This window comes from Penicillium digitatum, chromosome 4, assembly GCF_016767815.1.
Source record: "Penicillium digitatum chromosome 4, complete sequence".
Taxonomy (NCBI): Eukaryota; Fungi; Ascomycota; class Eurotiomycetes; order Eurotiales; family Aspergillaceae; genus Penicillium; species Penicillium digitatum.
The window spans coordinates 2,831,897-2,850,940 of record NC_089387.1 but is presented as its reverse complement, the minus strand read 5'-3'; the positions used below and the strand labels follow the sequence as shown (position 1 = coordinate 2,850,940).

General features: G+C 50.8%; 9 protein-coding genes across 9 annotated transcripts; 3 read left to right on the top strand and 6 right to left on the bottom strand.

Annotated features, from left to right (window-relative positions):
* Positions 1–338: 338 nt before the first annotated feature.
* Pdw03_0959 (Mu2 adaptin subunit (AP50) of AP2) lies at positions 339–1,127 on the top strand (the record flags this gene model as incomplete). The annotated part of the gene is made up of 1 exon (XM_014679201.1): positions 339–1,127. The coding sequence occupies one exon, from the start codon at positions 339–341 to the stop codon at positions 1,125–1,127; it is 789 nt and encodes a 262-aa protein (XP_014534687.1).
* A 419-nt stretch (positions 1,128–1,546) lies between these two features.
* Positions 1,547–1,876, bottom strand: Pdw03_0958 (exosome complex protein; the record flags this gene model as incomplete). The annotated part of the gene is made up of 2 exons (XM_014679200.1): positions 1,547–1,728; positions 1,798–1,876. The coding sequence occupies 2 exons, from the start codon at positions 1,874–1,876 to the stop codon at positions 1,547–1,549; spliced, it is 261 nt and encodes an 86-aa protein (XP_014534686.1).
* A 226-nt stretch (positions 1,877–2,102) lies between these two features.
* On the top strand, positions 2,103–4,095 carry Pdw03_0957 (AP-3 adaptor complex subunit mu, putative; the record flags this gene model as incomplete). Its single annotated transcript, XM_014679199.1, has 3 exons — positions 2,103–2,146; positions 2,199–2,618; positions 2,682–4,095. The coding sequence occupies 3 exons, from the start codon at positions 2,103–2,105 to the stop codon at positions 4,093–4,095; spliced, it is 1,878 nt and encodes a 625-aa protein (XP_014534685.1).
* Positions 4,096–4,667: 572 nt separating this feature from the next.
* Pdw03_0956 (Aldehyde dehydrogenase) lies at positions 4,668–6,943 on the bottom strand (the record flags this gene model as incomplete). Its single annotated transcript, XM_014679198.2, has 5 exons — positions 4,668–4,717; positions 5,221–5,580; positions 5,655–6,454; positions 6,523–6,753; positions 6,807–6,943. 5 exons carry the CDS (start codon positions 6,941–6,943, stop codon positions 4,668–4,670), a joined length of 1,578 nt encoding a protein of 525 aa, XP_014534684.2.
* A 1,504-nt stretch (positions 6,944–8,447) lies between these two features.
* On the bottom strand, positions 8,448–9,419 carry Pdw03_0955 (Protein kinase-like domain; the record flags this gene model as incomplete). The annotated part of the gene is made up of 1 exon (XM_014679197.2): positions 8,448–9,419. The coding sequence occupies one exon, from the start codon at positions 9,417–9,419 to the stop codon at positions 8,448–8,450; it is 972 nt and encodes a 323-aa protein (XP_014534683.2).
* A 648-nt stretch (positions 9,420–10,067) lies between these two features.
* Pdw03_0954 (uncharacterized protein) lies at positions 10,068–10,644 on the top strand (the record flags this gene model as incomplete). The annotated part of the gene is made up of 4 exons (XM_066099765.1): positions 10,068–10,171; positions 10,244–10,352; positions 10,437–10,543; positions 10,605–10,644. The coding sequence occupies 4 exons, from the start codon at positions 10,068–10,070 to the stop codon at positions 10,642–10,644; spliced, it is 360 nt and encodes a 119-aa protein (XP_065957492.1).
* Positions 10,645–10,759: 115 nt separating this feature from the next.
* Positions 10,760–12,569, bottom strand: Pdw03_0953 (Isocitrate lyase; the record flags this gene model as incomplete). Its single annotated transcript, XM_014679195.1, has 4 exons — positions 10,760–11,120; positions 11,189–12,084; positions 12,143–12,298; positions 12,366–12,569. 4 exons carry the CDS (start codon positions 12,567–12,569, stop codon positions 10,760–10,762), a joined length of 1,617 nt encoding a protein of 538 aa, XP_014534681.1.
* Positions 12,570–14,657: 2,088 nt separating this feature from the next.
* Pdw03_0952 (Neutral trehalase) lies at positions 14,658–17,088 on the bottom strand (the record flags this gene model as incomplete). Its single annotated transcript, XM_014679194.1, has 5 exons — positions 14,658–14,787; positions 14,845–16,586; positions 16,635–16,756; positions 16,815–16,887; positions 16,960–17,088. The coding sequence occupies 5 exons, from the start codon at positions 17,086–17,088 to the stop codon at positions 14,658–14,660; spliced, it is 2,196 nt and encodes a 731-aa protein (XP_014534680.1).
* A 53-nt stretch (positions 17,089–17,141) lies between these two features.
* Pdw03_0951 (Short-chain dehydrogenase/reductase SDR) lies at positions 17,142–18,751 on the bottom strand (the record flags this gene model as incomplete). Its single annotated transcript, XM_014679193.2, has 6 exons — positions 17,142–17,372; positions 17,434–17,527; positions 17,791–18,006; positions 18,067–18,370; positions 18,432–18,666; positions 18,722–18,751. The coding sequence occupies 6 exons, from the start codon at positions 18,749–18,751 to the stop codon at positions 17,142–17,144; spliced, it is 1,110 nt and encodes a 369-aa protein (XP_014534679.2).
* Positions 18,752–19,044: the final 293 nt, after the last annotated feature.

The following is a 19,044-nucleotide window of genomic DNA, read 5'->3' as shown; positions in this document are numbered from 1 at the left end:
GGAATATTGTTATTCCGTCAGATAGTGGGCTTCTCGTTACCGGGCCAGGGCGGTCATTTGCAACAACCTTGAAAGTTCCTCCGTTGACACATCTTGGTGCTAAATGTTGCACAGCTAGGTGAACAACTTCCCAGATATATACCTGGCTCTGTCTGTGGTGTCTCTTTCCTTTCTTGTTACAGTTGTTCTCTTTCCCCCTGCTCCTTTTCACCACGTCCAAGCTCTTCGCTATTGCTATTTGTCCACTGAGGGACAACGCACGGCATAAGAAGTTGTCAACACAAATACCTTTGTCCTCAAACCCATTTCCCAACAGGGTATAGAACTCGTCCCCTGCCATGGACTCCATGAGGTCCCTCAACACCTCTCTTCCGAGCTCGACACCCCGCCCGCAACCTCCGGAGCAACTCCTCCAGCAATTCAAGGCGGCGGCTCTGTCTGTCACAAACCTGTATAAGAATGCAGTATGTGAACAAGCCCAGGCGAGGTCATCAGGATACCAGGATGCAATAGAGGATCTGCTCCACTTCCTTGACCGTGAGAACCTCGGCCTCGGAGACGGAGAGGGGTGGAAGGTTCGACAATGGGCAACCGAAAAATGTGATGGAACTGGGTCACAAAGTAGCGATGAAGATACAGAGACCGAAAAGCGTGACCGAAGTGCTACTCCGGCTACTGCACGCAAAGAGAAACCTACAACCGAAACAGTTGCTCGTCAGCCCCCCACTTCCGCGCCCGCACCCACATCTAAGCCAGAATCGATCACTCCTCCTCCCACACAACTCCACGAAACACCTTCTTTTGCCACACCTGCCGTCTTCACATTCTCTGCTGGTCCTACATACCCCCAATGTCAAGAGCTCGACATGGATGTGCAATCGTCAGACAATTCATCTACGGCAATGCAGGACGGCGCTCCCGTGAGCGTCTCAGTGATGTCTCGCAACAGTCGACCACACCATCGCCACAACAATCACCCTCGATCGAATGCGCGCCTTTCACCACGGGAGTCCCCAGCTAGTCTTGGTTCCAAGAGGAAATTCACTTTCCCGGATTTCTTTGATCTGTCAGGACTTAACAACGGACGAGATGCGTCAGGAGGTGGAAAACGGGGCCGCTTTACCTAGTGCTTTACCTGGATAAAGTATTATATGATGACGAAGTGACGACCATTCCCTTCTGATTGTCACACAGTGGCTGGTTGAGATTCCGGGTATGGAGGTGCTTTTCGGGTGCATAGCAAGGAAGGGACATTTGGCAATTGCTTTTTTTTGGTTTTTTTTTTTTTTTCTTTTCCTTGTGTTTCTTTGATGTCTCCTTTGTCTCTTATTCTTATTCTCCCCTTTCCCTTGTGATATAGCATATAGACGGATATGCCTGTGGTGATACCCGATACCGGAGTGGCAATTATCATTGGCTTGCAACTAAATAACAATCAATATCTTACAAAGCTTCCAACCTGCGCTTCACTATCAAACGCCTGGCCTGCTCGACCCCGGCCTCCGTCACATCCCACGTGCCTTAGTATATGTTTAATGTACAATGCTCAGTTAAACGCCCGCCACAGCCCCATTCCCACTAATGTTGCAGAGATGGAGAAGATACCCAACTTGCGCGAGCCCATCTTGTATCTTGTGGCGCCTTGCATGATGGCCTTTTCTTGTTTCCGAAGATTGGCCATTCCAGTGTAGTAGCTGTAGACTCCAAGGCCCATAAAAGCAGCAGATCCTGGTACATTATGTCAGTGTGAAATAGCATTTATACTAGCCCGAATCACAGGCTAAAGATATAACATACCAGTCACTCTGCAGGACAGACAGTCGTCGTACTTGTCCTCGGCCAGAGCCTGCTTGGCGTTTTTCACCTGGGTATCCATGGCGCACGTATCAGAGGAGATTGATGAGTATAGCGTATTGATTTTTTTTTTCGGAGCAAGAACAGGAACCAATTGCGCACCGTATCACAAGAGCCTGGTTACTATGAGTTGATGCCTGGTGCCTCCTAAAAGTCATCTGAAGGCGGGAATCGGCGGCAAAACATGAGAGCTATGCCCAATCGACGCCGAAACAGCAGAGTAATCCCATCATCAGACAACTGGCACCATGAGCGGCGAGATTGACGCCGTTTACATATATGACGAGCAAAAGTGGGATATTACGCACTGGCTTCCAACGATCACACTAACCCATCATCCCTAGCGCCCCTCTCGTCGAACATGTATATCGGTCCCGCCTGCCCTCGGCCTCCGCCATCCTGCCCCTCTACCTTGCCCATGCCGAACCACGCCCTTCCTTGCTGTACATTCCTAGCGCATCACCGCCAGTGACTGTCTTCTCGACCGTTGAGTCAAATTTGTTGTTTCTTGCAATAAGCGAAGTCGACACGGAGCCGCTTCTGGCATTGGAGTTCCTGCACCGCGTGATCGATGTACTGGAAGACTTTATTGGAGCACCGCTGCTCTCGACTAAGATTCAGGCCAATTACGATGTTGTTGCGCAGCTTTTCAATGAAATGTGTGATGGGGGAACAGTGTGCAATACTGAGCCCAATGCATTGCAGGAAGTTGTTGACGTTCCTGGGTGGATGGGGAAGCTGCTTGGTGGAATTGGAGTACCTGGGTGAGCAGCTCTTGGCGTGAGAAACGATGGTATTTGGCATTAATATTTTCGCGTGGGTTTTAGTACATCCACACCAACGCTAGGGTCTACCAATCCTCTCAAGCAATCTCTCGCCGCCGCCAGTGCATCACAAGGACCCGCCATTCCTTGGCGGCGGCCCGGTGTACGGCATACCTCTAATGAGCTCTATGTTGACATCATTGAATCTCTGTCTGTTACCATGGCTCCTTCTGGACGACTGCTGTCTGCCTTGGTTTCCGGGACCATTGCATTCACTGCAAAGATATCGGGAGTCCCGGACCTACTGCTGTCGTTATCAGCGCCGGGTGGCCAGCATGTCCTTGGCCGCAAGATCGAACTACCGGTTTTCCATCCATGTGTTCGACTAGCTCGATGGAAGGAACGGCCGGGGGAGCTCAGTTTCATACCCCCTGATGGGCGGTTTATCTTGGCTGGATATGAAGTTGATCTTCTTCCCATAGATCCTGACCAAGATGAGCCACCAAGTCACATGGAAAAACTATTCTTACCTGCTATTGTGGATATTCGCAAATCGCTCGGGCCATCTGGTTCCGAGTTTGAGGTTCGAGTAACTTTGAACACCAAATTCCCGGGCCAAAGCTCATCCTCGCGGCCTGGAGCTACTCGAAGAGGATCCGGTACTTCAACGCCATCGTTCCTAGGTGGCAGCGGAAGTGGAAGCTCTGGACCGGCACTTGAAGAGGTAGTCGTTAGCGTACCGATCTCAAAGTCCGTCCGCCACATCACGGACATGCAGGCTAGCCGTGGTGACGCTCAATTCACCCCCTCAAGCGGGCTCCTTGAGTGGCGGATCCCAACCGGCAAGGATGCTGGAAGATTAAATGGCACAGCCACACTGCGCTGCAGTGTCTCAGGCTATCCGTCCGCTGATGATGACTTTGATGACAGCGTCGAGGATGCCGACGAAGATGCCAATGCCAACCTCCTGCAAGGCTACTACGAGGCGCCAACCTCCTACAATGATGCATCCGCCAGTACATCTAAGAAAACACGATCCTCCGACCCCTCCAAGCGCAGAAAGAAGAAGAAGTCAACGAAGAAATCCTCCCGCTCCACCGCCTTGGGTCCAGAAGACGCGGAAGAAGACCCCGTTGCAGCTACCAGCCCATCCCCAAATCCCTCCATACCTCAAACCCCCGCCCCCCCTCTCCAATCACAATCCCAATCCCAATCTAACGCCCATCTCCCCGCATTCTTCACTCCATCATCCACATCCCGTCCCATGCGCAGAACAAAAGCTCAGGTCAACGCAAGCCTGATGCCCAACTCGGCGTCGGTATCATTCTCCGTACAAGGCTGGCTTCCCTCTGGTATCAAAGTGGAAAGTCTCAACGTCGACCAGCGTCGCAGTCGTGGCTTGGGTGAGAGTGTCAAGCCATACAAGGGTGTCAAGTATCTGTGTGTGAGTAATCGCGGTGTAGAACGGCGCTGCTGAGAACCCAATGTACTTGCATTAGTTTCTTTTTTTCGGTCAGATGAACCGAGGTATTTTTCTGGATTGGATAGCGCATAGCGCATTGGATAATTACTGCATTTGTCAGCATGAATGATGATATGAATGTTGGATCTGTCTATGTTTTTCCAATGAGGGGTCTACCTTGATGAAACTCCGGAGGCTTAGTGAGGTTTATACTCCGTACACATGCTTCCTTCCCCCTTCCATGCTTTCTCTACTGTGGAATGTTTTCCACTATGATGCAAGGCACCAACTTCAATGCGATAATGTCTAGATTGACTACGAAGTACACCTTCGCCTACAGGATAACATACTTCGAAAGCAACATCAAAATTCACAAGAGTGAAAAATTCATAGCTCATATATAACAAGAGCAATCCAATTCAAAAAGCACTCACCTAGATGGCAAATCAGTTACTATAGCAAAAGAATCCCCAGATCGTCCGCACATGCTAATCCAATCAAGGCCAATCTCTCCGATACCAAGACAAAGAATAAGCAGCGCCAACCCTAGGTTGAGGTAACCAACCTCAGGGGGCAAGTGTTCATGTTTAAAATTTCGCAGATCGACGTTCAAGGACTTGTAGGACGATGTAGGCAACTAATCCGGGTTAGACTGTGGGTTCCAAAAGCTAAGATGGGGAAAGATCTGCCAGTTTGAAACGATTGAAACAGACGTGAAAACGAAATGGCATGAGAAGGGGTCAAAAAAAGTATGATTCATTCAGATTCACAGATGAGAAGCTTATCTTTTTTTTTTTGATTCCAGGGACATGACAGTATATTCAAAGGGTGGAAGTGAGATGGTGAAAAAGAACATCGAGATGGACATCCTTAGAGAGGGTAGCAACAAAATTAAGCCAGTACATGAGCTTTGGGGGGGGGGGGGGGATGGGCAGGGATTTTGTGTCTTCGTCGTCTGGAGCATATAAACAGGCGCAGACAAGGGTATAGGTCACGGGATCTAGTTCTCCTTTTCCTCCAGAGAAAAGTATCCGGGACCAGATAAGTCGACCCACGAGGGCGATATGTGCAAGATGTGGGACACGTTCACAAAAATGCCAAACAAAGAAGAAAAGAAAGAAATCGGAAAGGATTACTTACTGGCAGCAAGAGCAACAGCTCTGCCAGCTCCAGCCTTCGCACTGCCTCCACCTAAAGTGTAGATACAGCGCAGCCAGCCGAAACTCAGCTTGTTGCCGTTGCGGTCGAAGTCGGGGTGCAGGGCGCTGGCAGCATTGAACATGCTGATCTTTCCAGCATACGGTGGGTACCGGATCGCTAGGAAGGACTCCAGCCAGCTTGGGGTGGAGGTGATGGGGCGACGGTGCACCCAGACGTCGAAGCTGGAACGGCCGCGGTAAGCACCGTAGCCACTCTCGCCGACACCGCCGAAGGGCAGGGTTGGGATGTGCAGCGAGGCGTCGTTGCAGGAAACTCCGCCGGAGCGTGTAGATGATACAACTAGGGGAGAGCGTTAGTATATCTGTCGTTCCCGAGGATCACCTGCAAGGTCGAAAACGAAGTGAGCAACTCACTCTTGTTGACATCTGCCTTGTTACCGAAGGGGTAGAGACCCAGAGGCGTACTCTGGACACCATTGGCTAGGCTAATGGCCTCGTCGAGGTTCTCCACAGGCAAGATGGGGATGAAGGGACCGAAGCTCTCCTGAGAGCACATGGAGTCTTCAACCGAGTCAACCTGGACAACGGTCGGCTCGATGAACAGCTCCTTCTCATCCATAGTGCCACCCATGAGGATCTGACCCTTCGTATTATCAAGCATGGACTTGAGACGAGCGAAGGCGGTGGCATTGACGATGCGCGAGTAATCGGGCGAGCCTTTCGCACCTTGGGGATAGAACTCCTTGTACGCTTTCTTGAACTCCTCTACGACCTCCGGAACGAGCGACTTGTCGACCAGCAGGTAGTTCTGCGAGGTGCAGAGCTGACCGGCGTTCAGGAGCTTACCCCAGAGCATGCGGCGGGCGACGAGACGCGGATCGGCGCTCTTGGACACGATAGCGGGGTTCCTACCGCCCAGTTCAAGCACGACGGGGGTCAGATGCTGTGCAGCGGCCTTAGCGATGATGCGTCCGACGGTGGCGCCGCCCGTGAAGAAGATCTTGTCCCACCGTTCTGCAAGCAGAGCCTGTGTCTCTGGGATAGCGCCCTGGATGATTGTGTAGCAGGAGGGGTCAAGACTGGCCTCGATGATCTTTTGCATGACAGCGGCGCTGCGGGGTGCATTTTCACTAGGCTTGATGACCACCGTATTTCCAGCGGCGATGGCACCGATCGCAGGACCGAGAGTCAACTGGAATGGGAAGTTGAAAGCACTGGAGTCGACAGCGCATGTTAAATCTTCAGGATCATTCTCAGGCGCATCGTGAGGGAGGAGACGTACCCAATGACCAGGACAGTTCCCAGAGGATCCTTTCTGATCTTGGGGCTCATGAACTTGAAGGTGAGATCAATATCGGGGGCCTTCTCATCCTTGGCCCATTTGTGCAGGTTACGTGTCGTGAAGACAATGTCGTTTAGGAGCCATCCACTCTCTCCGATGTTGGTCTCGAACCGAGGCTTGTTCAGGTCCTGGGCGCAGGCCTCCATAATGTCCTCCTCATTATCCTTGATACTAGGGAACAAATTAATCAATTGACCGAAAACATAACCTCAGTCAATACTCACGCCCAGTACAGCTTGCGCAGCTGGACGAGGCGGAACTCCAAGTCACGGGTCTTGTGCTCATAGAACGCCTGGCGGGCCGTGGAGACTCGCACAGGAATCTCGTCGAGTGACGTAGCTTGAAATTCGGGTAGTGCCATGGAGATGAATTTAAGATAAAGATAGATTAAGATAGATTAAGGTCAAAAGGAGAGAGGGGGGGGAGATGGGTTTATCTACGGAGTACGGATATTTAAGATCCACCTCCAACAAATTCTCAGTTCGAGACTCCAGAGCTTCCAAGGTTCCGCCCCCTATTGACTAGGCCCACTAGATCTTGGTTGAGTCGAAATGAGGTCTTTGCACTGGTCTTATGGTTGTGATGATGTTAGTGTGGATTTTAAGTAAAGTGTAGGTCTTTAAGCTTGTACTATATTGTATAGATCCAACTGCAGCTTCACACTGTTCATGTACCAGGTCAGATTCTGCATGTTCGAGACGAATTAAAAAAAAGTGGGGACATTCTGATGGGTTTCATCCTGCTCGGGATTTGGATCCGGGCATGTTTCAAGTGGAGCCCAGTAAATGATGATGTAGAAGGGGATCAAAAAAAGAGCATGGATGATAATCTACAAGGCATGCAGTAATAAAAATGATCCCGGTTCACCATCGTAAAGCATGCCTCATGCGCCGAATTTCCTGCTCAAAGCAACTAGAGCGTTTAAGGGTCTTTTCCCATTCGGTCGTTGGCTTGCGTTTTTGATTGGCTATAGATTCTAGCGGGGCTCGTCTTTCTTGAAACTGCGCCCGCTCAAAGTCAATGTACATTACACCGCTGACCTCATTCCAGACCATATTCCCGGGGATTGGATCATTGTGGAGCACGCCTAATCTGTGAATAGCATGTAACGAGATCTCGGCTTGTCGAAGTAACCGACTGGGATCAATTTCGTGTCGCTTAGCCAGCGTCCTACCCGCATACCCCATGAACATCAAATGCATAATCTCCGCGATTCCGTCGTAAGAGAATGGTTGACGGAGAGCGAGGCTACCCAGTAGAACCGGAATGTGTACTCCCTGGATTGGACGAAGATGCGAGTACACGCACTCCTCATGTTGGACGTGTTTAATAAACTCGATAGGCACACCTTTGCCAACGAAGGTATAGCCGTGAGACAACAGGGTCACTTTAAAAAGGGCTCCGCGTGTGCCATGGACATGCAAGAACTCACATTCTATGTCCAAGTCAGGCCGCGGGTCATGTTTAGAAAGTTGCCGATCCAAGAGACGAATGAGTGTCGCCTGACTGATTGGATGTCGACCAACTCCATGGTCAAACACATTGGGGCATTCTGGATCCAAAGTTCCTCTCAAAACCAAACCTAAAATGCATCGCTGCGTGCAATACCGGCGAAACTTGCCCTCTGAGTAAGAATCTCCTCGTGACTTTGTTGTAGCTGATGGTGGCAAGGCCGAATTATCAGCGAAGCAAGAACCCTGAGGCCTTCGGCTAGGGGTATTTGAGCTAGATCCGTCGGGGGAATCATCAGACTCGGGGGAATTCAGAGCCTCCAACGGAGTGCAGGATGCGAAGCTCGCAACAGTAGACTTTGATCGCGTCTTGACAGGAGACACGCGACAGTATTTGTTTCTGCTCTGCGGAGACTAGAATACGGAAGAGGGCATATCGAGCTCCGATATTTCGCCCCAAAGATCGTCATATATCATTTCCCAAGTGTCCAGTTTGCTCGCCACCCAATTTTTCCACTGAATGCCCCGCTGCGGTGTTTGCAAAGCTCGGAGGGTAAAGGCCAACCCCTGGCCGAGTGCTGTCAAGTGTAATCTATTATCGTCACTTGGGTTACCGGTCCATCCAGTTGTATCACCAACGTCTTCTCTCGGCACCGATAGATAATAGTATACAGTGGAAGGATCGTCGTGTGGAACACGAAGAAAGATAAATGCCTCGCCAGTATACACATAGCCGTACTCCAGCCCTCCATTGATCATGTAGGAAAACGCTTGTGTGATGACTGCAGCCACAACGCGCCCGCAAGTATATTCTGGCTTCTCCATTTCCTGGTAACGGACCACCTGCTCGAGGTCCATGTCGAAAATTCCCGCCTTTATGTGAGCGAGCGTGAGCTTATGTGGCACTTTGTATTCGACAATCAAGGCCGGAACTTTTTCCTCGGGGCCTTTGTTGTACACACAAAACTGATCCGCTCGGGGTCGAGAAGCCTTCCGCAGCGCAGGCCCTTGGTGCTTCGCAGCTGGCTGAGCCGGAAGGGGTAATCGAGACATACGGGACTGCTTTGCGGCCAACCGCCCTGAGCGACGCGGTTGTTCCTGTGCCAAGCTCAGAGATCCCATATTGGCGACTATCTTTGATTCATCCGTCAATGTATTCGCATGATTTTCGAAGGCCACATCTCCATGAAGGCGAAAGACTTGTCGGAGTTGAGAGCTTGCAAAGAGCTGCTTGATGACCTCGGCGACACGCGACTCGATCGTTAACCGTTCAAAATAGCCAAGATCAAGCTCTGAGCTCAACATTTTTTCTCGCACGTCTTTCCCATACCGCTCCAGTACAATCAACGGCAAAAAGTGGCGTTGAGTGACAAAATCGATACCCATGAGATCCACCCATATGGCTGTCTGCTCCTGTGGAAATCCCATCCACTCTCGGATTCTTGCCGGGCGGAGCTTATTGTCTGCAATTTGCTGGATCGCCTTTCGTCGATGGGTCTGGGTTTGGTTGAATAGCTAGCCCAAGGAATAGGTGAGTATGGCAAGCGTCGAGAAACTCAAGGAGGGTAGTCTGTCGAGTCTGGAGCCTTTCTTCGCTTAATTGTTGTTCAGCTTCTGCCAGACGGCGGCGCAGCTCCCATATCTCATGCTCCATTGCTGACCCTCTTCTTAAGATGAAATGATCTGTAAAGCAAACAAAACACGAACCCCGCTTTCTCTAAGCAATCACATCTTGTAGACCTGCATTCAACGTAGTGGTCTCAGGTTTGGAATGCTCTTCTGAGGAAAGAGACGACTTTTAAAGAGCACGGACCATTTGGACCCTGAAAAATCACAACGATCGGAACGTTCGATGGTCAGTGCGGCGGTGCATCAATTAGCCTCTAGACTCGGCTAGGGGACTACAGCCGTCCGAGAGCTGGCTATGTAGCTGGTTATAACAGTCCTGTGAAGTGGCTGCTAATGCTCACTGGGTTATGTACCCACCCACGAGAGGGCTGCCTTTCTACAGCACTTTGTATTCAAGGGATCTCCATGACACCACTTGCTTTCCCGAGAGGAAGAACGCTTTTGCCACCATGGTTCATTTCTTCCATTCAAATCAAAATCCCTGTCGCTACTTCTGTGGCAGATCGAGCGTATCTATACTCCGTACTTTGTACTTCATACTGAACTGGGAATCTAACGATCTATCCATGCCTATCTCATAGTAGCTTCTCTCTATTTTATCTGTCTTCACTGATTCTTACCGAAACTTGTGCCCCGCCGATTGCCAACTTTGTACAACAAGGAGTGCACAAAGAAATATCACAGTTAACCGTTAGTGTCTCTCATGGTGGAAGTGGAGGCCCAATGAATGCGCCATGATAACTGCTGACTTCAAGATTCTCTCATCTACTCTAGCACTGGTCTCGACACCCATTTACAGTTTGCGACACTGGAATTGTAGAGCATTTTGATAGTTACAAATTCGATGGAGCGCCTCTGAAAAAGTCACATTCGTTCAAAATGTACATCAATTATGCTATGTTTGCCAGAATGCAACCTAAAGCGGCTCGCCCCATCCAACAGGAGAGCAAGACCGACCGGGAATCAAATCAAGACTATTTAGAACCCAAAATTAAAAAAAAAAAACGCCACAACGGACAAAAACAAGACGTCCAGCATGGATCTAGAGATAGACAGCCAAGACTATCAGGGTATCAACAGATAAGCCGCACCATGAATCAGTTCTTGAACTGATCCTCGGTCACACCCTTACCCATAGCAGCCGTACTGCTCACACCACCAGAAACCATCTTCAGCAGATTATCAACGTAGTTAGCCCCACTCCACTTCTGGTGAGTGACGACGTCAACGCTCTGCTCCATCTCAGGCTCCTGAACGAGCTCGCCGTAGGCGCGCATGCCATTCTGCGAATACGCCTTCGCGAACTGGTGCGAGATGAGCGCAGTAGTGTGCAACCCAGCCAGGGTGATGAATTGCCACGAGTAGCCGAGCTGGCCGAGACGCGTGATGTACGTCTCCTGCTCTTCGCGGGGCATAGCCTTCTTCCAGTTGAAGGACGGGGAGAGATTGTAGGCGAGTCTAGTGGGGGAAGAGTTGTTAGTTGGGGGTTTTAGGTATAGGGAAAGACTGAGGGGAGAAAAACTGACTTTTGTTCGGGCCATACGGCGTGAACGCCGTCGGCGAATTCCTTGGCCTGGTTGTAGTCGGGCAGCTTGCTCTCCATCCAGATCAGATCGGCAAAAGGAGCGTATGCGATGGCGCGGTTGACGGCGCACTGCGTGCCGCCCTGGTAGCGGTAGAAGCCCTCGCGGGTACGGGGAGATTCCCAGTTCCAGATGATGTCGACGCCGGTGAGATTCTTGGCGATGGCGCGGGATTCGGTGTTGCTCTTGCCCTTGGAGGCAGCGAGATACTGATCGATGAGGTTTTTCTTGTTGGCGTTAGAGCCGGCGTTGATGGTGTCGATGACGGCTTCGTTGAAGAGCTTGAGGCCCGCCTCGGTAGTCCATTGATCCTCGATTGCCTGCAGCTGGGCGCCGTTCTTGCCGGCCTGTTCGGCGGCCACCATGAGGTCGTTGAGGGGCTGTATGCTGGGGTTTGTGGAGCCGACGATAAAGGCGTGGTCGCGGTGGTCGATGGTCGATGTGATGAGGGTGGCGGCCTCGGAGTCGGTGCGGGCAATGGCCAGGAGATCGGAGCCCATGATATCAGCCTGGGCGCGGATAGCAACCAGGCGGTTGATATGCTCGCTGATGGGAACGAGGACCTTGCCGGCCATGTGGCCACACTTCTTCGTGCCGGGGGCCTGATCTTCGATGTGGATACCGGCGGCACCACGCTCGACGAACAGCTTGGTCAGCTTCATGACGGCAGTCAGACCGCCATGTCCGGTGTCGGCATCAGCGATAATGGGTCGCAGGTAGTCGACGTTGGCAACGTTTTCTCGCTGCCCTGCGGGGGTAGTAACGCGCTCCTCACGCTGTTTCCGGTCATGGAAGAGCTGTGCCATGAACAACTGGTTCACCTTGCGAGGCACGGTATCCTGGGTGGTACTTGTCAGTATGCGCCAACTTTTGATCTCACCGGTATATCCTACGTACCATGGGGTAATCAGCCAGATCGGGGGAGGGCTCGTCAGTCGACGAAGCAGTCGATGAACTCTGCCAGCCCGAGACGTAAATAGTGTCGAGGAACTTGCACATTTGAGTGATCATGGTAGGCTCAAGACACCCGTAGGTATAGCTGGCCTGCTTGTTCTGTGTGTGAGGTGCAAATTTAGCATCTCTACAGTTGTAGATCGCGATAGTTCCCAGCTTAACTTACCTGGAAGTTGGACTCAATAATACCCCAGAGCTTCTTTGCTTGCACATTGGACGGGTACTCGATCTTCAGGTTACCACGCTTGGCCACAATCTGCTCAGCGGTGAAAGGCCGCTTGGTGTAGCGCCAGCGAGAGTCTTTCCACCAGTTCTGAACGGCCTGGACCTCCTCCGCAAACTGGCGGTCCTCATCTTCGTGCAGACCCATGACTTTGGGGTACAAAACCGAAAAGATGTACCAATATCGCCAGAAAGTTTATTCCGTGGAAAATGTCACAACTATTCCAATGCTATTCCAAGTAGAAACGAAACGAAAAAGAAACGAAAAACAAGCCAAGTGAAGAGAACAGAAGCTATGATTAAATGAAGAAAGCGATTACCAGACAGAAAACCCGGGGCACTTATTTAAACATTCGAATGCGTCACAGTCGGTAAACGCTCGGCTCACCGGGAATCAGACCAATACTTCTAATTGCCTAGGTACCCTCGTTCATCTCACTGAGTCTTTCACGGGCAGAGTGCTCCGAAAGGCGGAATGCGGGTACAACTGGGCTCGGGAGAGAGGATCCAGGCTCTGATCCTCGGTCTAATGGGACAAGCCTTTGCCACTGCTAACTGGACCAAATCCTCTATTCGGTGTAACGAGAATCGGCATCTCACTGGAATGGAAAGACCATTTCATTCCAGGCTTTTGAGGTCATCTTCCCCTCCTTGATTGTTCACTCATGATGGTCAATGTTTGATGTTCAGTCGAAATCGGATGACGTCGAAGACACATGCCGTTACCGCGACAATACGAGATGCTTCGTAAGGTAATTTTCACATGCATCAACTACACTTCGAGCATATTGATCAGGAGGGAATAGTCTGAAATTGACTAGGCCAGGATCTCTCCGTAATACTCTGTGCGTGTTACTTTCCGGCTGATGAAAAAACTCACTCGGGGGGGAAGACGTCCAGGAACAATATCTGAGTCATCCTTGCTGTCTTGTCATGCCCCGGTATTCGGCGGGTCTCCACCGGGCAGTCCTCAAGATCCAGCTGTCCAGCTGTTCTTCACATTTGGTTTCGACAATGTTAATGATCGTTGTGACGGTTTTCGGTACTTGCCTTTTGTGGTTCAATTGTTCTATCGATACTATCCGCATTGACCTAAGTCCATCTTATATAGAGGCAACTTAAGTTACACTGTTTCCCATTCTCTTGATAATCCACCACTTTTCAGTCCACCATGCGGTCCATGTATGTGGATATATCACAGGACTAGCATCTATACGAAATTAGGCCGAAACACTCTTTACGTGCTCCCAAAGTATATATACACACATACATCTTTCCAATCACACGCATTCCACCCGGTTGATCAAAGAAAAAAAAAAAAAAAAACTCAAACCCGCCCTATGAGTTGAACCTCGGCACAACGGAGCTCTGTCAAACTAACCGCATGCACCGATAAGACTTGCAGATCAGGAACTATACGGGGTACAATGCAACCAGGGTCTGGAAGCAAAACATGAAACCAGGCATCTTTATAGTGTAAGAGATATCAAAAACACCTATAGTGTCAGGGGTTGGCCTTATCCACGAATGAAAATTAGAGGTCAGATAAGCGTGGAATGGCTCAAGGAGACAACCGAAGACATTGTCCACACCGATATCAGAATTGGAGCAAAAAAGACCAAATACCTACCTAGAAACAAGTGCATGTACGCACACTCTAATTCCTTCAGCCCTAGACCTCACGAAAACTACCTCGGGAAAATAAGGGATCTTCAGCTCCGCACCCGTTTGTTTTCGATCTCTTGTCCGAGAGCCCTATAACAGACAATGACGCCTTCGGGATCTCTGAGATGCGGTCTTTTTTTCGGTCGGGGAAGTATTGCTCTGCCGAGGTACTCATCGGCGTATCTTCGCTGTGGTTTGTGGTTTGTGGTTCCGGGGTGTACTACAGGCAGCCTAGCTCGTTTGGCGGGGATTTCAGTGACCCGAAGTATGTAACGAATCGTGGCAAGCACGAAGCATACCTCTACTAGCACATCTAGATGTACCATGAAGCGAGGATTCAAATTGACGTCCATTCTTTTTGCTAGTTTGATGGGTCTTCTTGTGCGAAAAGGGAAAGACCAAAAGCCAAATCAAACCCGAAACCAACGCTTGACCTGAAAATATTGCCCGCTGATGTCTTGATCCAAGATCTCGCTCCCTTCTACCTGAGTTTTTCTACTCCTGTCTTGGCTGCTCACTCCCACACAATCTGTGCACCAATTTTTGACTGGAACAGCAACCCAACATTCAATCAGTATGCATCCTGAGCCACGACTGCCCGGTGGTACGTCTCGTACGGAGTGATTGTTCCCAACGAACGTTTCATGTGGGCATTGAGAATCTCCAGCCCGTAGACATAACTGGCATTCACCCAGCCGAATCTGCAATCGAATTAGCACCCAAGTTCTCAACAAAAGGTAGAGAAGACAAGAACATACCCTTCACGTGGAGCTCCCTTGAAGTCCGTGCCCTGATTGCCATACTCGGCATCGACCCGGTGCGGATCAATAGGACGAGTGACATCATACTTCTCCACGACAACGCCGTTGAAGTCGACAAACGCCTTGGTGATCATGTACACCCACTTGTACGCTAGCCGCTCTGCCTCCTCCTGGTAGCCGTAGCGGAGGAAGGCCGTCCAGGCAAGCATCTGCTGTGGCGCCCAACCATATGGGTAATCCCACTGCCGGTTGGGGCGCTCCAAGCCCACCGCGCCACGCGACTCCTCAGTGCCAGAGACCAAGCCGCCGAACGCCTCGAAGCGGGGTAGGGCCTTTTCGACCATAACAGCTGCTTGTGCAGGAGACGCGAGACCAGCCCACATTGCCCAGAAGGTTGTGGCGGTTTCGTAATCGGTGCGCTCCTTCTTGGCTGTGTCGTAGTCGAAGTACATGCCCTTCTCCGAGTCCCAGAGTAGCTGATCCATGCGCTGCTTGCGCTTGCGCGCACGCCGGTCCCAGACTGCAGAGGACTCGGTTTCGATGTCCTTGGTTTGAGGGGTGCGGAACTCTGCTGGGATTGGGAGCTTGTCGTTGAAGTGCACGCGGATGATCCGTGCGATGTCGACTTCGTATTTGTACAGCAGAGAGTTGAGGTCGACTGTGGCGAGGTCTCCACACACGCCCTCCAAACGGTAGCTGGTGTCGTGACCAGACTCGCGGACGGCTCGGTCGTGCATGAAGTACTCGTCGAGTTTGGGCTCGAGGATGGTCCTAGAGTTGTAAGCTTTGACGAATTCAGCGAAGGTCATTCCATGCTTCTTGGCGTATGGGTTGAGAATGTGCACGAAGTGAGAGGGCTCGGTCTCTGGAGGCACGCCCCAACCTTCGGGGCGATACCTTGACAGGCCAGACTCTGGATCAAGGCGAGGCGCGGTAACCCAGACGCTGTTGTACTCCTTGATAGCAGCGAGGACAGCATTGCGCAAGAACTCTTTTGAATCAGGCTCGGTTTTGATTCTTTCATAGACACGCAGTGCCATGTCGGTTAGGAAGGGCGGTTGCGAGCGAGTGAGGTAGTAAGATCGATTTGCGTTGAGAATCTTGCCATAGTGCTTGATCTCGAAACAGAAATTGATTACCATGCCCTTAGCAAGGTCGACGCGGTCGCTGACGAGCAGCCCCAAGGACTCCATGTAGCTATCCCAGCCGTACAGTTCATTGAACCGACCGCCCGGCACTACGAACGGCACACCGACCAAATCAGTCTCCCCGGTCGATTCGTTGAGCTTCTTCTCCATAGCTAGTGCAAGGAGGCCGGGATTGTCATTGAGTTCCATCACATAATCGGGTGTGATTACAGCCGGCAGCATCTGCACATCGAGACGTAGCTCGGGGTGATCTTTCGCAATCCGCTCGTAATATTCAAACTGCACCGGAGCGCCTGGCGGGACATAGATCCGCGGTCGTGGATCCGCAGTCCAATCTTTGGGGTCTCGACCTGCCACCTCAATGTTGGATCCATCGATGCGTCTTGTGAGAGCCTTCCAAAAGGAGTTCTTGATTAGACGAGATAGCCGCGCTACTGGATTTTCGCTCAGTCGTGCTTCATCAAGGATGATGTGCTTGCGACCGTAGTCTTTGGCAATTGTAAGCTCTTGCAGAAGATTGGAGAGCATGTATGTGCCCCGCACATCAACTCGCTTATGTCCGGAGGATGCTGCAGTTCCGACCGAGAGCACCTACATTGATTAGCAGTCGTCCTCGATGTTCGACACCCTCAAACATACCTTAGGTCCCAAGTCCTCGATGGTAATCTGCATATTCTGGTCCGTATCCTCCTGCTTCAAGAGAGCTGCAAGCGTTTCATCCACCTCAATAAGGAACTTTCGAGGTTGTCCTGATGCCTCATCTGTCCACTGCCCTCAGCTCTTGCACTGACCACATATCCGAAAATATGATAAACGTACCATGGCTACCGCGTCGAGATGGCAAGGTTCCAAAGAATTGATTGATATCTTCGCGGCTGTAGTCGCTCAACCCCTGTACCCAGTCGAAGATCAGCTTGCTGTACTTTCTACCGCGGGGTACCGGTCAACAGTTATGACTGCTTACCACCGAGAATGCACGTCTTCTAGCCTTGAACTTCTTGATATTATCCTCCTTGCCATAGTAGACATCCGGATTGGAGAATGGATCAGTGGAGCTGGAACCAGACCTGGTACGCCCTTCTGGCGAGCTCATGGTCTGTGTGGCGGATGAAGATGAGAGGGTACAATTTGAAATTCAAATGTGCGTTACGCAAGGATACGTCCACACCGACTATTCCCGGTAGTCGAGAAGCTTAAAGCAGCAAGTACAGGAGCTCCAATGGGCCTGATATATGATGACCTGGGAAATGGCGCTCCAACGGTACTCGTGATCTGATCAGAAAAGTCAGGAGATCCTTGTCTGATGATCAAGACAGTCTCCGATTCAAGGGATGCACTGAAGCTGTAAAATGGATGGAATATGATAGTGATAGAGAACTTGATACAAAAAAATTGTTATTAACCTGGCAGAGGTGGAAAAGGGGATGACGGCATTCACATTGATGATGTCGCCCGCTCCACTTATGTTGCCGCTCCAGAGCTGATAAGCCTTGAGATAACAACTTTGGAACGGATTCGAAGGCGAGGAGGCCCTAAGATGCGATGGGCAGAAAGGAATATAAATACAGCAAATCTTTGTGGGAAAGCAGTGACTCAAAGTCAACAATATTGTGGCTTGGACTAATATGGCATCTAGCCATTTATTGGAATGTTGGGAATTCTGTTCCGAATCTCGGGACGGATGGTAAGCTTGAAGTCCCATCTAAAAGAGGAACATCAATAATGCTTGTGCTAACACAGCTATACACATATATTCACATGAATCCACAGCGACACTGTTCATACAGTGGCTTACAGCTTGGCAGAGACAGCGCTTCCGCCGTCGAGCGTAATAGTCGCGCCGTTCACAAATGCACCGGCACGGCTACTCAAGAACAAGCAAGACCCGGCTACATCTTGTGGGGTTCCAATGCGACCCAAAGGCACACCAGCCCTGATAGCGTCACCAAATGATTTTAAGGTGGCGGCCATCATCTTACTTTCGAAAGGACCACAGGCCAAGGTATTAGAGCTGTAAACCAAATCAGTCCTCCATTCATCAAGGGAAGCAAAGCACAGCAGGTGTACTTACGTAATATTTCGCTTGCCCAGGTGGTTAGCGAGTACTCGGCTCAAGTGGTGCAATCCGGCCTTGCTGGAACTGTATGCGAATGTCTCGAGCAAGGGAACACGGAGTCCATCAATACTGCCAATATTGATAATTCGAGAAGGATCCTCCGGTGTAGCAGCCTTCTCCAGGAGGGGTGTGACGAGCTGGGTCAAATCGAAGACGCGGTGGAGGTTGAGGGTGAGGACTCGTGTGAAGGCCTCGGAGGGGTATTCATCGTAGGGGGCGCCCCAGTTCGAGCCGGAGTTGTTGACGAGGACGTGGAGCTCTAGAAGAAAGGGGCATGTTGTTAAGAATGATACTATTGTCCATTGTACGTGGTGTCTTACTGTCTTCGCGCTTGCCCAGCTCCTCGGCCAGCTTCTTCACGTCCTCAAGCTTATAAAAATTTGCCGGAATGGCGTAGGCTTTGCCTTTGCCTAGGGCATTGAGCTCCTTGGCTGCCTGTTCGCATGCCTTTGCATCACGAGATGAGATGTAGACGGTGGCACCGTTTGTTACATAGCCCTCGGAGATCATGCGGCCGATGCCCTTGGCTCCACCAGTGACTAGCACCACCTTGTCCTGCAGCCTGTTAGAATGGTTGGGGGGGGGAAAGTAGAGTATGTGGCGATCTAACCTTGACGTTGAAAAGACTTGCGGAATCCATTGTGAGGTTGTAATTTAGACTTAAGGCATGAAGAAGATCAAAGTCAAGAGGCTACTTTTGTTACATTGGAATTTGTAGCTCCCCCTCGTTACATCCACCCCATGCCCGAGACCGAGATCACTTGAAACCAGCCGAGGCACGCGGAACGGGAATAGATTTACACCGAGATTCTTGCGCTAGTCTTCTTTGGGGCAGAACTTAGGGCTTCATCGTCAGGGTTTCGCGGGGTCTCTGGTCGAGGTGTTTTGCCTGTTTTCGTTCATAGCATATACCCCCATTGCAATAGATTTGTT